We start from the raw sequence: 18,533 nt of genomic DNA on the forward strand, positions 1-18,533 counted from the left end.
AGAGGAAAGCTCAGATTGGTAATCAATTATCAAGATCTTAATCATTTCCTTGCTGATGACAAGTTTCCACTGCCAAACAAAAGTGCTCTTTTTCAGCATCTTTCCAATGCCAAAGTATTTTCAAAGTTTGATCTTAAAGCAGGATTTTGGCAACTTGGAATCCATCCAGAAGAACGATACAAGACAGCTTTTTGCATTCCAGACCACCATTATCAATGGAAGGTAATGCCTTTTGGCCTCAAAAATGCTCCATCCCAGTTCCAAAAAGCAATGGTAACTCTTTTCCAACCACTGTTGTCAAATGCATTGATCTATGTAGATGATATCCTCCTATTTTCAAAAGATGCAGAATCCCATGAAAAATTGCTTACTGAATTTTACAATTTAGTAAAAGCTCAAGGGATAATGCTTTCAGAAAAGAAAATGGTCATAGGAGTATCCTCTATTGATTTCCTTGGAGTAAACATTTCAGATGGAAAGTACACTTTGCAGCCTCACATAGCAGTCTCTCTCAGTGAATTTCCAGATATACTCACCAGCACCAAACAGATCCAACAGTTTCTTAGAATTGTTAACTACATGTCAGATTTCATTCCAAAGATTTCCAGATACAGAGATTGTTTGTCCAAGTTATTGAAGAAATCTCCTCCAGCATGGAATTCAGTTCATACAGAATCAGTTCAACAGTTGAAAAAATTAGCACAAAAGCTTCCCCCTTTGCAGATTCCAGGTCAGCAGAAAGGATTTTACAGACAGATGCAAGTGATGAGTATTGGGCAGCAGCTCTCTTTGAAGAAATTAATGGAAAAAGAAGTATTTGTGGATACAAAAGCGGTGCATTCAAGCCTTCAGAACTCCATTATCATTCCACTTTCAAAGAAATTCTGGCAGTTAAACATGGTATTGAAAAGTTCCAGTTTCACCTCCTTGGTCACAATTTTCTTGTAGAAATGGATATGTCTTCCTTCCCAAAAATGCTCCAGTTCAAAAGAAAAATGCTCCCCCATCCCCAGTTACTTAGATGGTCAAATTGGTTTTCACAATGGTCCTTCCAAGTCAAGCACATCAAAGGTATAGATAACCTTATCACTGACTACCTTTCTAGAAAGCCTCCAGTCCTCCATACCACAATAATTCCTCCACCCTTATGTGTATACCCAATAACTGATCCATCCTCATCCTCAAACCCTTCTTCATCCTCAGACCCTTCTACTTCATCCTCCAATGACATCATGGACATAATAGAAACCCTTCCCTCAGACATAAAAGACCAAATAAAAACCCTAACCCTTCAAGCCAGATCCAAAAGAATCATCCAAGTCCTCCATAATTACCTCACACAAAACCAGAACCATTTCCTTGCCATTTACCCAGATATTGAGCAACCATGGAAAACCCCATTTGCATTTTGGATAACACGATGGAATGTTGTTCATTACCTTTACATGTGGTACTTACTCAATGAGTACTACTTGTGCATTCACTTTGAACCACGTTTCTACTCATACATTTTTCTTCATGATAATAAATATTTTAACAAATTCTGGCATGAACTTTTGAAAAATGATGCTCATGATGGTCAATGGTCCAAGTATCACAAAGCAGATCACCCCAGGTTTGGTCAAAAAATCACTTCAAAGATGTATAGTTGCAAAGCTAAATTCCAAAAATAATGTTCAAGCAGATGGAATTGTCCACCCTCCAGATGTCCATTGGGTAACAAATGCCGACGGTACTATTCACAGACACACAGATGTATCATGGATATCCTGTCACTATTCACTTTCAATGGCAGAATCTCTCAACCAGGGAATCCTTCCAGAAATTGTACCCGCCGACCCAGACATTTGCAGACAGCAATGGCCTCATCAACACCATTGGGAAATGCCCAGTCCGTTTGATTTTGATGATCCCTATTACCATAATCCTGATCCAGATGCAGACATTGATGAAGAATGGTTCCAAGGAAGAGATGATTAGAAAAAATTATGTACAAAAGATATGTAAAAAAAAAAAAAAAAAAGAAAACGGAAATTGTGGGACCCACTCTGGACCCACTTTTGTCTTGACCTCCTTTTCTACCTTGCCGTCACACTCCTTTCAAGAATGCATGAATTATCACTAGTCCTTTACTTCAGTTCCAGGATTTCCGTTGTCAGAAGAAGATTTTGCAGAAGCCAGCCAGTCCTGCGTCCTCCGCCAGTTTCCAACACCTGTAAAGCAAGAACTCAGAATTCACGCTTTGCTACTGTAAATTATTTCGTCTTCTTGTAAGATATTTGCCTATAAAAAGGCCCTTTGTATCATTAGTTTGGAGAGTGAAGCGAGAACAGAAAAGAGAGAGTGAATAAGAGTAAGAAAAATTAGAGAGTCAGCTAGCTTGTGTAATATTTTACAGTCTATGTCTTCCAGTCCTGTAAAAACCTTGTTCAACATAATAATATCTATCAGTTTGTTGTATCTTGTTCTGTGTTCTATCCCATATTCTGCAGTTATTTTCTATAGTATTCTAGCAATATATGCCATTAATAAGCTTCCATGATCTTCTTACACCCTCCTATGTTCGTCTTGTAGTTGTCTCGTCTTTATCCACATTTCATCCTTTCCATTTCTTCTCCCGTAGCTTCCTAAGTTCATGAAATAATTTAGTTTTGGAGTTTTGTTATTCTTTGTATTTTAGTCTCCTTCGTCCTTTAGTCTTTTACATTTGGTTTCGTCTCCTTTCACTTACTTTTTCGTCCACTTCTCCCTATATAACAGACTATTTTAGAAAAAAATTTATACTACTTTTATAGAAAATATTAAAAAAATTCAAAATAATCAGTTACGTTTTTTTTCTAATAAAAAATTCTAAAATTATTTCTTTATTTTTTTTTATACAATTCTAAAATTATTTCTTAAATTAATGTCTTTAGGACATCTTTTCACTTTTTTCATGGTCAATATTAGTATAAAACACATGGTTATCTTCCTTTCTCTCTCTTGTTTTTTTTTTCCCTTTTTTTTTTGTTTCTTTTTTTCCCCCATTTTTCGGCTAAGTGGTAAAAGAGCCCAACAAAACCAATCCCAAAAGTTTTGGGGCTACATGACAGAGGAAGCCCAACAAAATCAAAATCAACACACCCAGACAATATAATTGATAGTTGCCGAATGGTAATTGTAGTTAGCTTATGATTCAGTTCTCTTGTTAAGGCTTTTAGCACTTTTATCGGGAAGTTAATTAGGTTTTGACTGGTCAAGAGTCTTGTTGGGTCAATAACATTATCTCGTCCATTTCATGTACATAACTTGGGTTTCATTCCCCATTCTTCACTAGTTTTAAGAAAAGCAAAATTCAAGTTGTGGATGCAAAGGTAAGGTTGGGGTTCCATAAATTGATTGCATGATTCTGTGGAAACTCATGCATGCGCATATACAAACACATTGTTTTAGACCTCATGTTCTATTAACATCCTAATTTTTTTTTTAAATCCTCCTAATGTGTTAAATTTCTAGACTTTTGAATTTTAATAACAAAATGAATTGGTTAAAAATGGGAAAAATACTTTGCAAGAATGATAATGAAGGAAAAAAGAAAAAGGTGATATATGCATCATATATCGTAAGACTCGTCCAGTTTGGATGGAGGGAGAGTAGATTAAAGTTGACCAAAGCTTGAGAAATAGCTCAGCAGCGTTAAATAAGAAAGAAGAAATAGTGTCGCCCCTTCTGGAGACAAACATTTTAAGCATAAAAGCGATGTCGTTCCAACTCAGGTAAATAGTGTTGTTATACATAGACTTAGCATTAGCATCCAAGGATGAAAAAAAAAAAAAAATTATCAACTCATTTTACAACTCACCCTACATCCTAGTTTTATTTTTACATACAACCTAAAAAAATAATATAATCTACCTAATAAAATAATATAAAGTACTATTCTCTCTCTCTTTTTCCTCCCACTCACTTTTTCTTTTCACACATGACCACAAGATTAAAATAATTTTTTTTCACAACCTATGAATAGGTTGCAAATTTTTTTAAGTTTACAAACTCGGATGGAGTAGGTTTTGGGTGGCTTGTATATGCAACCTTACTATTCATAGGTTGCAATTTTTTTTAAGTTTACAAACTCGGATGGAGTGGGTTTTGGGTAACTTAAGTTGTAAAATAGCAACTGAGGGGTGTTTACATTACACCCCTAATACTACCGCTCTAAATCATCAGTAGGCGATTTCTGCCCGACCCATGGGTACCCGACCCAGCTCAACCCTAATGGGCTGGGTTTTACCCGGCCCGATAAGGAATATGGTCGGGTATGGGTTTTATAAAAAAAAACCCGAAGGGGGTCTAGGTCGGGTCCGGGTTTTATCAAAAACCCGGCCCGAAACTCAAACTCGGTTACTGTGATATTACTAAAAACCCCTTATATATATATATGTATATATTTATATATATATATATATATATATATATAGCTATAAACAAAGCCTAAGTCCCTAACCTTGATTTCATCTCACGCCTCACCCTCACTCAATCACAGCGCCTCACACTCACAAAAGCACACTCACTCTCAGTCTCACACCTCACACGACCTCCGTCTCACTCACTCTTAAGCATTGCCGCCCAAGCACCGCCAGCCCAAGCTCACTGCTTCTCACCACCAGTTTATTATCTCACTGCCGGTTTGTTTTTCTTTTGTTTTCTCTACTTAAGAAAACTCAGATTGTATGTCTTTGTGGTGTAAAAGATTGTATGTATTTTGTTGTGGTGTAAAAGATTGTATGTTTTTCTTTTGTTTTCTCTACACAAAAGTACACTGATGCTTGAAATTCTGAGTCTTTGTGGTGTAACTATAATATATTCAAATTGTGAATATATCCAAAGGATGGTGAATAAAATAGAGGTGCATGATGTGGAGAAGTGAGCAGTAACAGCTTGGGCAATCTGGAATGTGAGAAACAAATATTACTTTGACCGGGTCCAACTCCATCCAAAAGACATAATGAGGCAAGCAAATGGTTTCTTGCAAGAATACCAGAGATTCATGCAAGCACAGCAGCAAGACAGAGAGGCAAAGGGTCAATAGTGAAGATTTATGAATGACCAACTACCATGTATCAATACTTGAGCATTATATTGTTGTTGTTTTTTATCCCCTATTTTTGGCTTGTTGAAACAAGGTATATACTCCATTTGTACTTACCGTTTTATGACATAAAAGTTTCTACCTATTTACCTCAAAAAAAAAAAAAAATATATATATATATATATATATATATATATGTATTCAGATTGTATGGATTTTGTTGTATCTTTAAGAACAACTTTTGTGTGCATTTATGAATGTCAAATTGATGGATGGACGAGGAACTAGGAAGAAAGTTTTTTATTCATGCTGTGCCACAAATTGGTAACCTGCATTAAGAAATGAAGCTTATTGTGTTGGGCCGCAGATTGGGCCCAAATCTGGTAGGGATAAACGGGGCTTGAAGGGCGGGTTAAAAAACTCGTTTATTAAATGGGTCGGGTCCGGGCCATGGGTCTAAGCCCGCAAGGCGGGTCCGGGTATGGAAAAACCCAGCCCGAACTCGACCCGTTGTCATTCCTAATCATTAGACTCATGAGTCATGAGATAAAGAAACGGTGTTGTTCTCATTAATCCAAGATGTGATGTTTATGTAACGGAATTAGTTAGTCCAAATGGATAGGAACAATGCACGTGATGACTAATGAGTTTTTAGTTTGTTAGATTTTAGCCCTTATTACAGTTATCATATGAAGCTCTGTTCCTATATATGTAAAGTAGTAAAACAAAGATTGGATCTCATTAAGTTAAGCAAGATTTGTAAAATCACATTTTCTCCTTCAATAAAATTCACTCTAGAAATTTAGGATATGTTTGGTAACTGTTTTTTATCCTTTATTTTCTGTTTTCGAAAACAATTTTCTATTTTTGAGACTAAAAGACTTGTTTAGCAACGCAAAAGGGATAGAAAACAAAAACTATTCTCAAAACTTAATTTGTGAAAAAAAAATTGAAAACATGCAAAAGATTGTTTTCAGTTTCTAATTTTCAAAAGTCAATAAAAACACACATTTAATTTAATGAATCTGTTTCATTTAATGAGTTAACATTAGAGTTCAAATACTAGTAACAACATATTTTAGTTTTTTTTTAAAAAACTATCTTTTTAATTTTAACTATCCAAACATGTTTTTGATTTCAAAAATACAAGAAATTTGTTTTTTCTTTATATTCCCAAAAACAAGTTTTGAAAATAGAAAACAAAAACAAGTTTTTGAAAATAGAAAACAAAAATTGTTACCAAACATAACCTTAGCTTTTCTTCAATCATTTCATGAATCCAGATCTGATGTGAGAAGAGTCATCCCTTGTAATATGTACCACACTTTTTTTTTTTGATAGGTGTACCACACTAATTGTTTCAATAATATGTACTCTTTCACCCTACTTACTAATCAGCATATTATCTTATGCAAATCACGTCAATTGAGATGAGACACTGTATTGGGATTTTTTTGGCATTTAACATTAATGTTGGAACATTTTAGTTAGTTGTCAAATTTGCAAAACTATTTAGTAAACTAGCATCTCAAGACTCTGAAACTCGAGTTTAATGATGGAACTCAAGTCTCTAAGAGTCAAGTTACAAGTGGTGGCAATCTAATGTGGAAGAAAAAATCCACGTGAATTCCTGCCGTTGGATAGGGTTGTACTTCTTTAGATCTTCTTCTTCTTCTTCGCTCTATGGAACTCAAGTCTAAGATACTCGAATTCCACGCAGATAAATTATTATATGTCAGTTATGTGCTAGAACTGAAACTCAAGTCTTAAAGGCTTGAGTTTTGTCACTAAACTTGAGTCTGAGATACTCGAGATGCTAGTTTACAAAATAGTTTTATAAAAAACTTGACAACTAACAAAATTGTTAAAAAATTGATGCTAAATGCCAAAAAAGCCCCACTTCCCCACTTTGTTGCTCAGTTGCTCTCCATTGTTTCCCTTTATTTGGTTCAAAATCATTGTGTGCATATGTTGAGGGTGACTTTGTGCGTGCAAGCTTGAGTTTCACATAGAGAGAGAGAGAGAGAGAGAGAGAGAGAGAGAGAGAGAGAGAGCTTAGAACCAGCTTACTAGGAGGAGTAGCAAAAGTTTCATTCATCAATGTACTTCACATCAATCCCAGTAAACCATGATTAACTAAAATCAAAGGAAGATGTTAATTCAATCTTGCCATGTGTGTCTATTACCATAAAAGAGGGCTAAAATTCATGTTTATCCATATGAATTGTGCCAACGCTCCTGACATGACATATTGCTCTCCTAAAGCATTTGAAAATTATTTGTAACATACAAGAAATAAGGAGTGTTGCACAACCTGCATGAATGCTTGTTGGAATTATTGCACAAATAATTTATTTTTGTGATTTTGTAAACAAAATAAAAAATCAATACATACACACAAATCTATGTGTGAATGTACAAGAAAAATTAGAGTAAAACTTACATAGCAAATGAATGTAGAATGGTTGATACAAAACTGATCAAGGCTAGTGTTTGACACTATGTCCTTAAGACAAATTTCACTCCTCACACTATTTATTCAGCGATGTTTTACGTCTCTTAGACATTTGTCTCCCAAGATACAATGATCAACAACACGTAAAAGAAGCACTACAATCTTTGTGCACAACGAATAAAACTCTGTTGAGGACAAATTTTTCACGCCACATTTATTTCATGGCAACCCGCACCACATTAACATTATCATGAATTTTGGAAAAATCTTTTTTAAAGCTCAAAAGAACCCATAATTAGACAAAAATGTGTCAAAGCCCATGATCCAAAACCCATGGCGATATTATCTCATCAAAGCCCATGGTTCAAGCTCGTGGCACAACATCTCATTTTCGGCTCATGATCCAAGCTCATGAGTCTTATCGGGAGAATTTTGGGAGTCGTGATTTGGAGGACCAAGAAGTATGTTTAGTAAAGCTCTAGTGGTTCAAAGTTGATAAAGGAAAATATGTTGCTTGGCATGTCTTCCCCAATTCCTTGAACTCTGACGAGTCAATGTGCAATAGGTAACATCTGGCAATTCTCTCATATCATAAAACACTTAAAATGATAAAATTTCCTATGCTTTTTACATAAAAATTAATGTTCATCATATAATATAAGTTTAAAAATGTAATTATATTATTTCATATAAATTATATTATTATTTTCATTTAAATCAATCCCAAGCACATGACTAAATCTATATTAATATCTCATATATAACATTAAATGCTCTCCTTGTTCTCCAAGATTTGGTCAAAACACAAAGAGACCATAATTACATCTCTAAAACTTCATCAAATGTCAACCAACTAGTCATTTACTTACAAAAATTATATATGGATTAAACATATAATTTTCAAAAAAAAAAAAAAAAACTTAGCCAAAAAATACCAACAATAGTTCTAGCAGAAGCCGTAACAGCTCTAGCAGAAACTGCAACAATTTCAGCAGAAACTACAACAACTCCAACAGAAGCTACAGTACTTCCAGCAACAACTACAATAGCTCCAACATCAACTTAGGTAGTTAACACATGTCTTAAAATGATATCACTTGCCCATTAATGGTCAATCCCAGCAACTCCCTACTATACCAAAAGAAGTAAGAATCCCATAAAAGAAATTCTACCATTTTAAGTTAAGATCCTTAGATTCCAACTGCAGTACCAGAAATAAGAAGGTCTCATAAAGGTTATCTTGCCATTTTTAACCAAACCCATGAATACAATGCAAAATATTTTCTCTAGCAGAAGACCTCACACAGCTGACATCCTTCAGTTGTGTTAGGACAGCTACTGCTGGAGACCTATTAGCTCCAATAGCTACTGCTGTACTGCTATAGTAGCAGCCTTAAAGTCTCAAACTTTCTTCTTTTGGCTAAAAAACACAAACCCATTAATGAAACCACTCACTTTGTCAAAGACTTTTCCTTATTTGCTAAATTTTCCTTTAAGTAATTCTAATCTTTCCTTTAAGTAATTCTAATCTAGTTACATATTTTGCTCTATATAAAAAGGATCAAGCCACACACTAACACGCACACGCACACACACACGCGCACACACACACACACACACACACACACACACACACACACACACTATCCATCCCTTTCTCATCCTCAATAGTCAATATTCTGAAACGTCATTCATTTTGCTGCCATATCTCTTACCAAATCTCTCTTCTTAGATAACACTTATTACACACACTACTACTCATCTCTCCCACACTTTAATATTCTGAAACTTCATCATTTTGCTGCCTAAAAACACATCTCCATCTCCTTCTTTATTTCTCATACCAAATCTCTTTTCTTAAAAAGCAACATAACCCATGACATAACACAAAAAACCACTCCAATAGCAGCCATAATCTTATGTGTTTACGGTATTTAACTTTCATATTATCTATCTCATACTTCCATATATTTTACAAACACATTCCTCACAAAATATCTATACATACTTCTTATATATCTTTAAACTTCATGTCTCACAAAGTAATTATATACAAGATCCATATTCAGCAAAGTATCTACATATACTTCCTATACATATTACAAACACCATATCTCACAAAACATATATATTTTTTACTTTCCCCATACATCTTGTGAGAGTCCTTTTTCGAATAGTATCCAAGCCCAAGTTTAAACAGTATATGGCTCTTTCCTTCCTACCCGTTTCATTGTGCTGACCAAGGACACAACTCATGGCCTCACTCCTTAAACAAGAGTTTACAGCTGACCCAGAGCTAGCCACACCTCCGAAAGACTCCATCACTTGACACTTTTTTATTCACATCGAAGAGCTAGTGCGCAACTAGTGCCCAATGAAGACCCAAGCAATGCATCGAGAAGGCAATGGTTGGTCCCTCCGGAACTGGTAATCTCCGTTTGACTTGAAAGGAGCCTTGTTCAGCAGGTGCGCAGCAAGTATTTTTTGACCCCGGACTCCCTAATTGTAGTTTGAAGGGATTGGGCTTGGTCTACCGCAGCCAAATGGGCTGTTTAAAGACCAAGTGGTGCATAGGGTGAGACTCCTGTAATACACATACACCAGTAATCGAGAATATACGTATTGATTAACAAGAAAACAACAGGGCAGACAAATGTAATAAGGAAAAAATGAAATAATTGCTCGTGATCCTGAAATCAGTGGGGAAATATTTCATTAATTTCCTTAGTTATAGATTACGATGAGCTCACCAAGATTTAATGCAATGTTCAAATAAGCTCAAAAATTACAGACTTAGATGACTCTTTTAGGTCTCCAAAACTTGCAAAATTTGAATCCTTTTGAATCCAAGCATGTGCTCTGGTGGTTGTTTTTGGAATACCGGGAGGTATTTCCCTGTTTTCTTTGAGTTTTACAGAGCTTCTTCTTAATGATTCTATTTGTTCTTTTTTCTTGCTGACTACCCCCACTGTTGGCTGCTCTCCCCCTTTTATAGTGTCACATTAGGGTTTCGGGGTATCATCGATTCTTCCCCCCTTAGCCCCCAAGGTACTAGAGCCCCTTGTTTATCTCAGCTCTTCTGACAACTGCTCCTTTCCTTATTTTCCATAGCTCCCTTCTTTTAATGTTTTTTCCTTGAAAGTGTCTTGCTGACCTTCTTTTCTGAGATGCTTTTGCCTTCCAAGTCTCCTTTTTTGTCTGTCTTCTTTTTTCAGGCTTACCCCTTTTTAGCCACCCCTTCCTTTTGTCATTTTTCTCAGTAAGTGGAGCCTTCTTCTATGAAATCGAAGGTTTTCCCAGCCATTTCCTTTCGTGGATTTCTTATTCTGGGTTCCCCGAGACACCGACTTCCTACCCCTGAGTCGTTGCTTTCCAAATCCTTAGGCCTTGTACTGTATTATTGGTTGCTTCGAGAAAAGTCTCATCTGTTTCTTGTTCCTGGTACCTTTTGAACTGTCTTAATCCTCCTTTAGCCATGCTGTACACAAAGGTCCCAGGCAACCCCCTCAGCGTCCTTCCCCAGCTCCTTTTCTTTCTCTGGTCCTAGCGGGTTGAATTCTTTTCTTTCCCCTCTCCGTTTTCCTATGGACTCCTCACCCCCTTTTGGGCCTCAGGTCCATCATCCCTCTTTCTTTTGTAGCCCCAATCTTTCTCTTCTTTTCCCAATTTTTTATTTCCCACGGATTAGCCCAATGTACCACCTCCTTGGGCCTTTTATCATGTTTTCTTATATATAATTTAGATCTCAACACATCTCAAAAGATATCAAACACTCTTCCAAGAACATGTTACAAAAGCCCTTTTCATGGAAGACATATAATCATAATGCTAAAAGCCCTTCATATGAAAGGCACAAAGTTATAGTTCTAAAAGCACTTCTCATAGAAGGCAATATCACTCATATTTGACTAAAAACTAAAAGAGTATTACATGAGAAAAATCATTAAAGTGCATGATAAAGGGGATAAACTTAACCAATTTATGCACATGGCTGGACATATTCTCTCTCCCTTCAGTTGCATCCATTTTTTCCTTTCAATCATGAAGTCACCATGAAAGGACTCATAATATCATACTGCACCGCTGGACTCATTTTCTCATGATGTTGAAATGTTATAAGTCCAATGATGTTATACGGCTGAAGCTACAAACTATGAAGATAAGTCATTATATTTTTATCTCTAAAATTATACTATTGAGTATATTTTAATTTATTATCATTGTATTATTGTACTTATATTATTCTGCCCCTAGAATGTTATTAATTCACTAACGCTATATGGCTGGAGCCACAAATCATATAAAGAACAAAGTGATGTTGTACAGCTGGAGTCAGAAACATACAAGATAAGTCAAAATCTCTCTATCTTCAAGATTACATTATTAAGTATACGTTAACTACTCACTATCGCACCGCTGGATGCAAGTTACTTTAATATCATCTCACTATTTAATAAATCATGATCTCACTAATACTTCATTAATGAACATATATATTAGTAAATTGATCTATCTCACCACCGGACATATATCATTTGAACCATGAACCACAGGTGGATATGTATTATTTGGATAGACCATTGCTAGACTTATCTTATTATATTGAACATGAACTATACCGCAGCTGGATATGGACCATTTTGGACTCATCCCATTATTAGACGTATGACAATTAATTAATCATTCTAATGGACATCACTTAACATACATAATAATAACGTTCAACTCACCATTTAATCAAATCTATTATGCTAAATATATTATTCATTTATTTCAACTATTATCATGATTCTAAGACTTTGAGTTTTATCTATTTTGTAGGCTTAAAATGCACCGGAAGCCATTGGTCCATGCGGCCCAATGTCGAGTTCCAAATTAGACTCCCCAAAACAAATCTAGGTCTAGCAAAGTCACACCTCCAGCGGAAGACATGTGGCTACGCGTAAAAACCGCCCCGACAAACTCTCTCTCTCTCTAAAGACTCTTATGAATGAATGAAAAACTAAGTTTTTAGAATAAAATGAGAGATAGTTTAGAATAGGTGTAATTGTGAATAAACATATTGTTACATACTCGCATTAGTTCAAAAAATATGCAATAGTGAATAGGCATATTATTACACATTCGCACTAGCTCAGAAAATGTGCAATAGTGAATAGACATATTGTTCTAAACTCACATCAATTCAAAAAAGGTGCAATAGTCAATAAACATATTAGTTTGGAATTAAGTACGGTTCGCACAAACAAACATTGAAATAAATCTAACCCATTTGAGCTAGCATTTATGGAATCAATTTCTCATCCACACCTTAATTGAACAAAATAATTTTGTTCAATTATTTTGTGGTTTTTATTAAAAAATAAAGGATAAATTAATCATTTGGTCTCTAACCTTTAGGCTATATATTAATTTAGCCCCTACTGTTAAGTGATAAATAAAAAATATTAACATGGCTAACAATTAAAGTAAAATAATATTTTTATGTCACATAAATTGCCATATATACTACCACATCAGCATATAATATTCACTCTCCCTTCCCTTTCCCTTTTCCTTTCCTTCTCTTCGGTGTCTCTGTACCCAAGGCCTATAAACACCCAGCACCCACCCAACCAAATCCCTCTCTCTCTCTCCATCAATCCCAGCTTCTCACCCCACCCATCAGATCCGAAAGCCCCCATAGCAAAACCAATCCAAGAAAAACCAAACTATGTATTGGCCTTACTTGACTCTAACTCCGCTAATTTCCGTAACCTATCATTGAACCTGCAACTCTCCTATGATCCTATCCTTCTTCATATTTGTATTATTTTGCCAAATTTGATGATTTTTTAAAGGAAATTAATGATGTTTGGTTCAACCTGTACGTAGAAGATGGTTCTTTGATAGCTTGGACCTTTTATCTTTCCTTAAAGAATTGAATGAGTTATCAATTAAACGCTTGTTTAGTGAACTCCAATGGTTAGTGAAAACATCATGACTCAGTAATTAAATAACAAGGTTATCATTGAACATAAATGAAAATTGCAAAAGAAGGACGAACTGTACATATTGCCAAATCGAAGCTCGTTTTTTCGATGGCATTTGGAGAGGGCTTCATTTGCAAAGTTGCAACTAGTTCTATGGGTCCAGAAATGACTGCAAAATATTGCTACCCATAGTCCACACACACTGTTAGATTTATTGCTTAAGAATTATTGGCTTGGAATACTTGACATTAGTCAATAAAAAATTCTAGTTTTGTCCTCGGTATTGGCTTGTTACTCAAGAATAACTAGTACTTTTTTCTCCTTTGTGTTTGGTTTATGAAAAAGTAGTGGAAAAGGTAGGGAAAATTGGTTGGGTGGGTGTCAGGACTCAGCTGCATGTGTAATTGTGTACTGGCCTAGGTACAGAGAGTCAGAGATGCTGAAGGGAGAGAAAGAGAGAGGGAGAGGAAGGGAAAGAGAGTTAATTTGGGGAGAGGAGATGGAGATAAGTTTGGATGGCAGGATCTCTTAGTTTTAATTTAGGTTTTTTTTTAATATGATGTGGCGGTCCAATTAGTAGCTGATATAGCATGAAAAAAAAATATTATTCTGTTTGACACATTAATTTTTTTCATTTTAGATATAATAATAGAAATTAAATTGACTCAGTACTAAAAAGGTAATGAATCAAATTAACTCAATTAAAATGTTAAAGACTAAATTAAAACATAGTATAAAGAATAAAGACCAACTTTGTAATTTATCCAAAAATAAAATTAAATATAGTTACTTTTAAGAAATTTTTAGAAATTCATTGTAAAAATTGTAATAACAAAGCAATGATATATTAGGAATGAATCTAGCGAACCAAACGTAGTAAACTAGTAGTGCTTTTTTTTTTTTTGAATCAGTAAACTAGTAATGCTATATTGCTGTAGCGTGATTTAATCAATCAATCCAAGATTACAAGAATCCAACATCACACGCTTGAGTTTTTGCCATCTGTACTGTTTTGCTTTCCAGGAATTATAATGAATGCGTTTGGATTCAGCGTTTTGGCGTCTGCGTTTATCCTTCAGGGTTTTGCTCTTTTCTTTTCTTTTTTTTTTCTTTTTCCCAGCCGCACTTGTTGACTTTCCTGCGTTTCACTTTTTTTTTTTTGCTGCAGCATGCTTTTCAGGGGACAAACGGCTACTGTTTATGAACAGTAGCAGTATATTTCTGACTTCTCAGCCATTTTCTGCCGTGAACAGTGCATTCGTGCACTCTTCACGGACTCACAAACTTCATTTTCAGCTATTTTTTTTTATTAAAAATGAGTCTCACAATACTATTTATACATTTAAAAATTATTTTGCTACAGTGTTTTCAGTTTTCAGCAATAAATTATATCCAAACACACCCAATATATATAAAAAGAGGCCATTTGCGCGCGCACACACCAAAAAAAAAAAAGAAGCGAAATTCTAGTTTGACCTCAAAATGTCGTAGGATGTATCTTTGTTTTTTCCTAGCTGCATCTTCCAGCATAGTAGATAACCTTTCCAAACATAATATAAATAAATAAGGGGATATCGGATCTCTTTATCTGATTTCCCCATAAAATTCCAGCAATACTATTCCATTCCAAATAATATTAAATTGGATATAAGTAATCATGTTCATGATAAGTTTTTTAAGTTGTGTAGGGACATGGAAGAACTCTAACGTATCTGAATAAATTCCCACTCCAAACGATTATATACCTTATCAAGATCTAATATTATTGCTAAATGGCCAACCGTTCCTTTCTTCCTTCTCAAAGACCTAATGATCTCTTGGACTAGTTAATATCATCACTCGTGTAACAAAGAATGAATTTTCTTAGCAATTCCCTTTCTTAATAGCTTGTCTGTAATTTGGATGGAGGGGAGTAGAGTAAAGGAAGGAAAAGTAAGTTAAATTACTTTATTTTAATGTTTTTTAAGGAAGAAGGGAGAGGAATTTGAATGAGTTTTAACTACTTCTAATTCCTCATTTTTAATTCCTCTAAATTGGAGAGATTTAAAGAGAGAGTAAAGCATAAAAATGCTTGACCAACTAAATTATCAAATTTATCATTATCATATTAACAAAATTAAAAACTATGAAAATATTAATTATTTTCCCCTCCCTTACTTAATTTTAAGAACATCTAAATAAAGTGGATGATAACAATTCCCTCTACTCTCCTCTCCCTCCAAACTTCCAAACATACCATAAAAAATCAATTGCAACACCCCTAAGTAAAATGAATAATGTAATTTGGCTTTAAACAAGCCCATGAATTCTTACAATCTTTTGAGGACTTTGACTTATGTTTTGTCCATTACTAATAGCCTTGCTTTAAGAATAACGCTAAGGTTGCATTTGCAACGAGTTTTGGAAGAATGCATTTTCTAGAATGTATTATGACAAAATGTTTTTATTTTTTTTTAAACTGTGTGGTATTATGCTTAAACTTTTACTAGAATGTAATTATGTTGAATGAGAAATGTAGAGTGCATTTTATTACATTAAACCAATTTTTCTTAGGATAACTTTAGTTGCACACATATAAATTGACATATATTATATAAGTGTCCTCCATTACATAAAATCTCAAAAATAAAATTTCAAATTATTAAAACACACAAATACACTCACCATTGCTAATAAGATTAATAGTAACAAAATAAATAATGCCAACGAAAGTTTTCAAATTCCTTATATTTTTATGACTTCTTTTTCATTTGGAAAATATTAGAATTACAAACTTTTTAATAATTTTTTTACAAACTACTAATGTGACAAGTGATTATTGGTAAGTAAAAAATCGATATAAATAATAGGCCTAGATGAAAACAAGTAAGAATTTGTTATTTGAACATTTTGTAAAAATATTGTAAAAAAGTTTGTGATTACATCATTACTCAGGAATATATTTAGTAGAACCGGGAGAGTGATAGAGATGATAGGTAGGGATTTGGGGAGAGATGATTTTGGTGTTTGTAGGTTCTAAAATAACAATTTGGGGTCTTACAGTTTAAACCCCAAATGCTAATGCTAAGGAAAAAAGGTTTATGTGTTTAAAAGAGGGATAAAAATAAAAAAATAAAAAAGATTGTAGAGAAAGAATGGAAAGAGTAATGCTATATCTATATTCCTGTCATGATGTGAGCTCAACCCATAAAAAAGTTGATCAACTTCGCCCATCCCAAATAATAATCTAGAAATTGCACGCAGGAATTCGATTTAGCCATTGAACAACCTCAGGCATAGTTGGCCTGCATCTTCGAATCTCACAAGTACACATACCAGCAATTTCAAAATACTCTTTGACTTGGACTTGTACGAGGCCGTCCTCCCTCGAAATATAGGCATCCACCATTTCCATATGCCGATTTTGGAACAGCATGTTCCTGGCCCATTCGACTAACCCAACCTCTTTCCCATCCAAAAAGTTGGGCAAATTGGGACGCTTCCCAGTGGCAATCTCGAACATTAAGATCCCAAAACTGTAAACATCAGCCTCGAGTGAGGGTACAGTGAGGCCATCCTTGTACTCGGGGGGCTTGTAACTGTAACCCCTTGTGCCCGTAGATTGGCTTTGGCTGGACGCATAAGAAGTGGAGTCGTCGATCCTCCTTGCGAGACCAAAACCAGAAATGTGAGCCTGAAAATGGGAATCCAAGAGCACATTGCTGGACTTAATATCCTGATGAGCAATGGGTTTGTCCAAACCATGCAGGAAAGAGAGACCATTAGCCACACCCCTCACAATCTGAATCCGGGTCCCCCAAGATGACGTAGCCACGTCCTGTTTCTCTTCCTCCTGCAGGCGCAACCACTGGTCCAAACTACCATTCTGAATAAACTCGGATATGAGGAGCCTATCGGAGTCGGTCATGCAATAGCCTAGAATCTTAACGATGTTTGGGTGATGGAGCATACCCAGGGTCACCATCTCAGCCCAAAACTCTTGAGAACCTTTGAAAGCGTCTGGGTCGAGTCTCTTGACGGCCACTGTGACTCCTTGGGAGAGCTGGGCCTTGTAGATGTGGCCGAATCTGCCACTGCCGATGATAAAGTCTCTGGAGAAGTTTTTGGTGGCCCTCCTCAGCTTGGTCATGGAGATTTGGAGAGTGGGGTCGAAGGAAGCGCTATTATTGACGGTAATGGTGGAGAATAGCTCGGTTGTAGTTGTAGACACGGGGTTTTGGACTTCTTGGGATTTCTTGCGTTTTCCTTTTCCACACAGGATGACCAAGAAAGCAAAGAACATGATTACGATCAAGGAAGAAGCATGCGGTGACCGCGGCAACCAACGACTGCTAAAACAGAAGACTACTATGACTGTTATGTTGTCGTCAATAACATAACATATAGAATAGCAGTCTTGGCAATCTTGCAGACATCATAGGAATGAATTCAAACACTTTATATATATATATATATATATATATATATATATATATATATAGAAAGAATTACGAATACACCACATATATTCCTTTGTGAAAACTTCACACTGCATCCACCTAAGATTTGTTCTCGAATCACAACTATTTTTTTCCATAACTCAGATATGGGATTATGATAAGCAATTGTATAGACTCACTATTAGGTTTGTCATATCAAAATTGTGGCAATATAAATTCTGTGACAAAGACAGGTGTGGGCATAGGAAATTTTGTCCTACTATAAACATGGATTGGGAAGTCACCTAATTATTTCTACTTTTCTACATTCGCACTATCTTAATTAGGAAGTAACCAGAACTTTACTTCTATGTACTAACTCGTTTTTTTTTTATTGGATGTACCAACTTATTATTATTGTTGAGACTTGAAAATTTACATATATATGTATTGTACTTAGTTCAGAAACGAGCGTGTTCTTCTGTTGGGTGGGAAAAGGAGATTATTGGAGATAATAACCTCCATACTTCCACTCATACCTCATAATTAAGAAGCCTACTGGCAGTGGGTGGGAAAATGCGTGTGTGGTTTCAAGGAGGTTTTCAGCCTTGAAGTTATTG

At 35.3% G+C, this 18,533-nt stretch overlaps 1 protein-coding gene across 1 annotated transcript; it reads right to left on the reverse strand.

The window, feature by feature from the left end:
* Positions 1-16,464: 16,464 nt before the first annotated feature.
* Positions 16,465-17,844, reverse strand: LOC142622729 (leucine-rich repeat receptor protein kinase EMS1-like). Its single transcript, XM_075796261.1, has one exon. It carries the CDS (start codon positions 17,775-17,777, stop codon positions 16,722-16,724), a length of 1,056 nt encoding a protein of 351 aa, XP_075652376.1. The 5' UTR covers positions 17,778-17,844; the 3' UTR covers positions 16,465-16,721.
* Positions 17,845-18,533: the final 689 nt, after the last annotated feature.

The sequence above is a fragment of the Castanea sativa genome, chromosome 1, assembly GCF_040712315.1.
Source record: "Castanea sativa cultivar Marrone di Chiusa Pesio chromosome 1, ASM4071231v1".
NCBI classification, from domain to species: Eukaryota; Viridiplantae; Streptophyta; class Magnoliopsida; order Fagales; family Fagaceae; genus Castanea; species Castanea sativa.